Here is a 7,654-nt window from a genome sequence, read left to right as displayed (position 1 = left end):
TGACTTTGGCAAGTGACTTCACCTCTCTGAAACTCAACTTCTTCTCTAAAATGGGAACAAGTAGTACCCACCTCATGGGGTCTTGAGAGTTAATAAGAATGTTTGCCAAGTGTTTTCTTAGCACAGGCTGTCTAGTGGTGGAGTTCTTGGCTTTATTAGTATAAGTTCATCCTTCTGTTTATTTCTTCAGTATTTCTTGTTCCTTCCTCCTTCCTTCCCTTCCTTTCTTCCTTTTTGAGGTGTGGATAATTTTGTAAGACCTAAAAAATTAAAAAAAAATTATATATAGTTGTAACATACATAAAGTGCTAAATCTTAAGTTATAGCTCAGTTAAATTTGTATAGAGTAGGGGCGCCTGGGTGGCTCAGTCAGTTAAGCATCTGACTTCAGCTCAGGTCATGATCTCAGGGTCCTGGGATGAGCCCTGCATCAGACTTCATGCTCAGCGGGGAGTCTGCTTCTCCCGCTCCCTCTGCTCCTCCCACTGCATGTGTGCTCTCTCCCTCTCTTAAATAAATAAGTAAATAAATCTTAAAAAAAATTTGTACAGAGTAATACATTAATGAAACCAGAGAGTATTATCTACAACCCAGAAGGCTTATTCGCACCTCCTCCTAATCATTACCTTCGAAAGGTAACTACTTTTGATTATGGTTTCGTTTGCTGAACATTATGAGATTCATCGCATAGCAGTGGGCTATTCTTTTCACTGCTGTATAATTTTCCAGTGATGAATATGTTACAATTTTACCATTTCACTTGATGGGCATTGGGTTGTTCCTGCCTCCTGGTGATTATGAGTACTGTTGGTATGAATTATTTATTTAGATTTTCTTTAATCAATTTCAGTAATGTTTCATAGTTTTCTGTTTAGAGACCTAGCAAATCTTTTGTTAGGTTTATTTCTAGGTTGTTTTATTTTTTTATGCTAACACGATTCATTTTTTAAAATTTCATTTGAATTTTTTTGTTCTAAATGTTTAGGGGTATAATTGATTTTTGATTTTTATATGCAGTGAAGGGTAGCAGAATATGCCACCCCAAAACATACCACTATGGTATAAGGATCAATATGAGCAGAAGACAACTGAGAAGAAGCAAATACAAGAAAAGCTCTCTACTCTCCTCCTATTTGTCCAAAAGCTGGACATAAAGGTGTTTCCCCTCCCCTCTCTACCAGGAAGGACAAAAGTTAATAACTCTAGACAACTCTAGACTCTTATCAACTCAGACACAGCACTGAAAGAATCTATACAGTAAACTTTATTAACTAGCCCTTATTCTCCATCGGTTCCCCCATATATATGCTTTCCTACAGTTTGCAGTCCTAGAAACTCAAAGTCATTTTCCTGTGTCTTATCACTTCTCTGAAAATGCACAGTACTTTTCAAAAGCTGCTGTATAAGTCCCAATTCTTTTTTTAAAAAACATTTTATTGGGGCGCCTGGGGTGGCTCAGTCGTTAAGCCTCTGCCTTCGGCTTAGGTCATGATCCCAGTGTCTTGGGATCGAGGCCCACATTGGGCTCCCTTCTCAGCAGGAAGCCTGCTTCTCCCTCTCCCACCCCCCTGCTTGTGTTCACTCTCTCGCTGTGTCTCTGTCAGATAAATAAAATCTTAAAAAAAAAAAAAGATTTTATTTGAGAGAGAGCATGAGCAGGGGAGAGGGGTAGAGAGAGACGGAGAAGCAGACTCCCCGCTGAGCAGGGAGCTTGACACAGGACTCGATCCCAGAACCCTGGGATCATGACCTGAGCCGTAGGTAGACGCTTAACCTACTGAGCCACCCAGGCGTCCCCAAACCTAAATTTTCAAAAGAAAGTTCACTTTTAATTTATGCCTGTGCATTTCTAGGTTCTTAAGTGTGTTGGGTCTGTCTGTGGGGTGATCCGACCCTGAGCCTGGGCTTCAAGGGAGAAAGCTCATGTCATGTCTGTATCCCCCACAGGACTCAGCACCAAGAGGATCCTGATGTGCCTTCTTGATAAGGGAGAGGTCTTGAGGGAGGATTCTCGGAGGGAATAGGAGACATGCTGGGCATGGGGGCAAAGTGGACAGGGCACCCAAGACAGGGTCTGTGAACTTCCAGGTTTGGCAGAGGCACATAACTGGTGTGTCAGGTGTTGGGCATGGAGGGACAGACAGACAGACAAAGGGAGAGACAAACAGCAAGTCGAAGATGGAGTCAGCATGTAAGTCAAGACTCAGGGAATGAAAAGATAAAAATGAGAGTGTGCAGGGGCACCTGGGTGGCTCAGTCGGTTAAGCGCCTGCCTTCAGCTCAAGTCATGATCCCAGGGTCCTGGGATCAAGTCCCGCATCGGGCTCCCTACTCAGCAGGGAGCCTGCCTCTCCCCCTGCTTGTGCTCTCTCTCTGACAAAAATCTTTTTTTTTGAGATTTTATTTACTTGACAGAGAGAGACAGAGAGAGAGGGAACACAAGCAGGGGGAGTGGGAGAGGGAGAAGCAGGCTTACGGCCGAGCAGGGATCCCCATGCAGGGCTCAGTCCCAGGACCCTGGGATCATGACCTGAGCCAAAGGTGGATGCTTAATGACTGAGCCACCCAGGTGCCCCTGACAAAAAAAAAAAAAAAAAAAAAGCAGATTCTTCCTGCATCCTCCAGATAAGAACCCAGCAGGCCAACCCCTTGATTTTGACCTTGTGAGATCCTGTGCAGGGGACCAGCTGAGGCATCCCGGATTTCTGACCTGTAGATATGTGGGAGAATACATATGCATTCTCAGTTGGTTTGTGGTCACTCGTCAGGGCGGGGATAGAAAACAAATACAGAGGTTGGAGGGAGGGTGTTGGGAACAGGAGGACACACAGGGCTGGAAGTGATAAGGTCAGCGAGTTGCTCAATGAGCAGGCAGACGTCTGAGTGAGAAAACCGAGCCTGGAGACCTTGGCAAGAGCCGGTGGCACAAGCCAGATGTCACTCTTAAGGCTAGGGTTGTGGGGACTTGCCATGACCCAGTCGGCTGAGGCCTGGGGACAGATCCTGAAAAGAAAGTGCTGCTAGATATAAGAACTTTATTTCTATATGGTGCTTGGGGTGGGGTCTGGTGGGGGGTACATGCAGGCATTCCCTGGTCCCCACCCCTATAGCTGCTGGGAGGGCCTGAGGATGTACAAGAAGTGGGTCTTCCGGGCAGGCAGCTTGGAGTGGGAGGAGCCCTGGGTCTCCTCTTCGAGGCTGTCTTCGTGGGTCTCCTCCCGGAGCCCATCCCGGATGGCCTGCAGGCGGTGTCGCTTCTCACTGAGCCAGTGGCCGCCCTCCTGAACATCCTGGTGGGACCTCCGCCTTGGCAGCTTCATGATCCAGAAGGCCACTTGGGGATGGGGTTCTGGGTGGAAGCTGTCGATGGCTTTTGGGACAGGCACCAAGGCCTCCTTCTCCTCTATCTTGGGAACCTGGGGAGGAGGGACAAGGAGACGTCTTAAACTCCAAATGACAACCCCAGAATGCTAAGTCCTTTCTGGCATATTCAGCCCATTTTGCCACCAACAGGGTGCTTTGGGAGTTTAAAGCTCATTTTGTGGTTTACAAAGGATGGGGTTTACAAGTGCTTTAGAATTTAAAATACTGAGATTTATAGAATACTCTTGGGATGGAAAGCACATTTCCGAGGTTTCAAAACCATTTTAGGATTAAACATACTCTAAGGTTTAGAAAGCAATTGGAAATGTACAAATCACTTTGGGATTAAAAGCTCTTGGCTTTCCTAAAGCACACAATTGCAACGTGTGATCCTTGATTTAATCCCGGGTCAAAAACCAAATCAGCTCTTATGGACAGCTTTTGGTCCCTCTTTCAGGACAGTTGAGTATGGACTGAATGTCTGTTTGCTCCTTGCTACTCAAAGTGTGGGCTGTGGACCAGCAGCATCAGCAACATTTGGGAGCTTGTTAGACATATAAATTAGCAAATTAGACATCCAGACCTACTGGATCAGAGTCTGCATTTTTCTGAGAAATCCTGTAGGAGATTTGTGTCTCCACGCCCCCACCCCCATTCATATGGTAAAATCCTAATTCCCAGTACTTCAGAATGTGATCTTATTTGGAAACAGGGTCATTGCAGATTTCATTAGTTAAGACAAGGTCATTAGGGTGGGCCGTAATCTAATACGACTGGTGTCCTTATGCAAAGGAGGAAATTTGGACATAGAGGTGCACATGGAGACAAGTCCAAGAAAGATGAAGGCAGAGATGGGGGTGGGGGGGAATGCTTCTACATTTCAAGGAATGCCACAGATTTTCCGCAGACCACCAGAGGCTAGGGGAGAGGCATGGAACAGATTCTTCCTCACAGCCTCAGAAAGAACCAACCCTGGTGACACCCTGACCTTGAATCCCCAGCCTCCAGAACTGGGAACCAGCATTTCTGTTGTTTCAGCCACCCAGTCTGTGGTACTTTGTTACGGCAGCCCTAGCCAACTAATACAGAAACTCTAATAGTGTGATTATCAATGTTAAATTTCTTGGGTGTAAAAATGGTACTGTGGTCATGTGGGAGAATGCATTATTCTTTGGAGATACCCACTGAAGGCTTTAAGGGTGGCATGCCATGATGTCAATACTTCACTGTCACATAGTTCAAAAATGATAAAGTAAAAATAAAGTAAATGTGGTAAAATGTTCACCACTGGTGCATCTAGGCCAGTGGTTCTCAACGGAAGTCTGGAGACCTTTTTTGGTTGTCACAACTGGTGGGGGAGGGGACGCGACTTCCATCTGGTGGGTAGAGGTAGCACTGCTTATAAACATCCTACAGGGCACAGGACAGCCCCTGCAACCAAAGATTATCCAGCCCCAAATACCAATGGTGCCCAGGTCAAGAAACTTTGCTCTATGGAAAAGGGAATACAGGTTTACTGTATTATATATTTTTTTCAACTGTTCTGTAGATTCGAAAATGCAAGAAAATCTGGGTGTGGGGGGTGTGTGGAAGACCCATATGGGTTTGCCAAGTGCTTGGGGGTTCTTAAAATGTTTTAGGATAAGAAAATAAGCACTTTGTGGTTAGAATCACCCTTAGAGGTTTACAAAGGTGAGCTATGCAAAGGATTTGGGGTTCATAAAGCACTTTGGAATGAAAGATCACATTTTGAAGTTTATGAGAGAGAGATCTATCTCTTTGGATAAAAAGTACTTGGAGGTTTGCAGAGTACTTTGAGATAAAAACACACTTTGGGATTTACAAGGGTGAAGATTACCCAGCACTTGGTAAAGCAGTTTTTGGTTTACAAAACTCTCTGGGGTTTACTAAGCGAGTGGGGAGATATACTCTGAGGTTGTAAACCCTCATTTCTGAGAGCTGGTTGGTCCCTTTGACAGATGATAAAACTGAGGCCCAGTGAGAGGAAGTGAACAGTCGGAATGGGAGTGTCAACTCATCTTCTCCTAGACTACAGAAAATGTTTGGGATGGGACATTTTGTCAGGGGCATGTCCTAACCTTCCAGTCACCCTCCAAGCTCCCCTTTCCCGGCTCAATGGATGCCACCACCTGCTCGGAGATCAGCACCTCTCCTGTTTTGTTGTCTGTCACCTGTGAGATCAGGAGGAGAGAGTGAGAGCAAAACTGCTTCCTTCCGCTGCCCTCCTCCCCACTGATACTGCAGCATGAGGGATCATGGGGAGACTCCAGGAGGGACTTCCCGGCACAGGCACCTTGTCGATCTGGAGGTGGCTAGAGAGTGTGTTGTTCCCCAGCCGGTGTTCCTGGTTCTCTTCTTGGTGGTAGTTCTTGGGGAGGCCCCGGAAGTCCAGGGGGGCAGAGAAGAAGCTGTCCATGCCCCGCAGCAAGTCATCCTGGGGCCAGAGGAGGGACCATTGATTTGCTGGATCTCAAGACTCCCAAGTAAATCTGCAGCCCTACCAGGATGTCCTTGAGGCCTTGCCCCAAGTACCTCCCAGCTCCTTCTCTCTCTGTCCTCTGACCCTTAGGGCCTAACCTGGTCACCTTGTGTCCCATCCCCCATCTGTCCCATAACCTTCCTATTCCTGCTCCTCCCTCCCCGCCCCCGTCTTACTGTCTCTATGGCCCCATCCCCTTCTCCTTCCGAGTCTCTCTCTCCATCCAGTCTTTGTCTCGCTGTCCCATCTCCCTCTCTGCTTGATTTCCTCCCTCTCTTCCTCTCTCTCGGTCTGCTGTCACCCTCTATTGATCTCTCTCGGTCCCTTTGACTCCTTCTCTTACTCCTTCTGCCTGGCCGCAACCCGTCTTCCATTCTGTCTCTCCGAACCCCTTCCATCCTTCAGTCCCCATCTGCCCACATCCCTCTCCTTTTTACCTCTTCCTACCCCCAATCCTTGCCATTGCTCACTTTCAGGAAAAGCCGGGTGAAGCCTTGAATTAGGCTCTGGAGGCCTAGAAAACCTGAGGAGCTCTCTTGGGCGTCAGCATCGCGGATCGGGGCTGCACTGGAGGGGGGCACCAGGGCAGAGGGGACCAGCAGCAGCAGGACCAGAGGTTGCCACATTGCGGGGCGGGCCGGGAGGCTGTGGCATAGGTAGGGGTCAGAGTCCCCGCTTCTAAAATGGTCACGCCCCCACCCAAGACCTGCACCCCTTTCCCATTCCTGGCCCGGGCAATTCCTCACACCCCGCCCACTGCTTCTCGGTCCTTCTGGCCCCACTCCCTCCATCGCGCCAGGCCCTGCCCCTCCTCCCAGGCCCGTCTCCTCAGGGAGCTGCCTCACAAACGGGTCTCTTTCCTCTCCTTCGCCCGCATTCATACCCAGATCTCATTCCTCACCTTCTCCCACGCCCCGCCCCTTTTCCTGGGCCCCGCCTTATGCTAGACCACAGCCCGGTCACCGGACTCTCAGACTCCAGCCGTCGGTCCACGGACTGTTAAATCCAAACAGTTCTGGTCTCGAGCCCAGGCGGGATACCTGGAGCGTTGGATGAGCTCCGCGAGCCTTAGCCTCGCCCCTATTACCTGACCACGCCCCCATCTGCTGACCTCACCCACTAGCCGGGCCCGCTATTGGGTGGTCACGCCCTTAAGGGCGGAGGCACGCCCCTATTTGTTAACCACACCCCCATCGTGTGACCACGCCCCTGCCGGTTGACCTCGGCCCTGAATCCCCGGTGTGGCCTGCGTTCTCGGATCTCGGCCCTCGCGCCCCACTTCAATGGCAGATGGCCACGCCCCTTGCTTAGAGCCGTGCCCCCACACCTGGGCCACTCCTCTGTGCCCCACGTCTCGCCGCCAGCCCCTTCAGTTCCATTCTTAGGCTCCCAGTCCCCGAGTCCGAACATTCTGGTTCATCCACTCCTTAGTTTTGTATTTATCTCTGAGTTTCTCCGTGTCCTTTCTCGTCTTCTCCGGGATTTGAAACGATTACTGCATTCAACAGCCCTCTTCGGTTCCACTAAAAAGCCCCACCCTCTCCGGAAACCTAAATCCAGTCCTATGTTCCACCTTCCAAGGAGTCCGGAATCCAGGCTCCCTTCGCCTTAGGGCGAAGTCCGGACCCCAAGCGCTTCTATTTCCCTGAGTTTGAACATCCGACACCTCATCTTTGAGGGACCCAGGAGTCCGGGCCGTAGCTCCTCTCCGCTCGGGCACCGAGGCTCTCTCCCGGTCTTGGGATAGCTGCCACCTCCAGTCCACTGGCGCGTGTGTTTGCAAGAGTCTGC

At 49.3% G+C, this 7,654-nt stretch overlaps 1 protein-coding gene across 2 annotated transcripts; it reads right to left on the bottom strand.

Annotated features, from left to right (window-relative positions):
- Positions 1-2,719: 2,719 nt before the first annotated feature.
- On the bottom strand, positions 2,720-6,945 carry DKKL1 (dickkopf like acrosomal protein 1). Of its 2 annotated transcripts, XM_036068272.2 has the most exons (5): positions 6,765-6,945; positions 6,334-6,508; positions 5,678-5,818; positions 5,463-5,555; positions 2,753-3,416 (listed from the first exon to the last, which is right to left on the bottom strand). In XM_036068272.2, exons 2-5 carry the CDS (start codon positions 6,487-6,489, stop codon positions 3,105-3,107), a joined length of 702 nt encoding a protein of 233 aa, XP_035924165.1. In that variant the 5' UTR covers positions 6,490-6,508; positions 6,765-6,945; the 3' UTR covers positions 2,753-3,104. The 2 variants fall into 2 exon arrangements, with proteins under 2 accessions (XP_077919577.1, XP_035924165.1); XM_078063451.1 differs by lacking the exon at positions 5,463-5,555 and having other exon boundaries at positions 2,720-3,416.
- Positions 6,946-7,654: the final 709 nt, after the last annotated feature.

This window comes from Halichoerus grypus, chromosome 15 (assembly GCF_964656455.1).
Source record: "Halichoerus grypus chromosome 15, mHalGry1.hap1.1, whole genome shotgun sequence".
In the NCBI taxonomy this organism is placed as follows: domain Eukaryota; kingdom Metazoa; phylum Chordata; class Mammalia; order Carnivora; family Phocidae; genus Halichoerus; species Halichoerus grypus.
The sequence above is the reverse complement of the archived record's forward strand: the minus strand, read 5'-3'. Positions and strand labels throughout refer to the sequence as shown.

Bases quoted from the DNA above. Each gene is read 5' to 3' on its own strand.
- DKKL1 (XM_036068272.2), bottom strand. From the start codon at position 6,489: ATGTGGCAACCTCTGGTCCTGCTGCTGCTGGTCCCCTCTGCCCTGGTG. The intron at 5,819-6,333 runs GTGAGCAATGGC...CTCTGGCCCCAG, and splicing joins TCACCCGGCTTTTCCTGAAA to GATGACTTGCTGCGGGGCAT. The intron at 5,556-5,677 runs GTGCCTGTGCCG...CTGATCTCACAG, and splicing joins GCCACCTCCAGATCGACAAG to GTGACAGACAACAAAACAGG.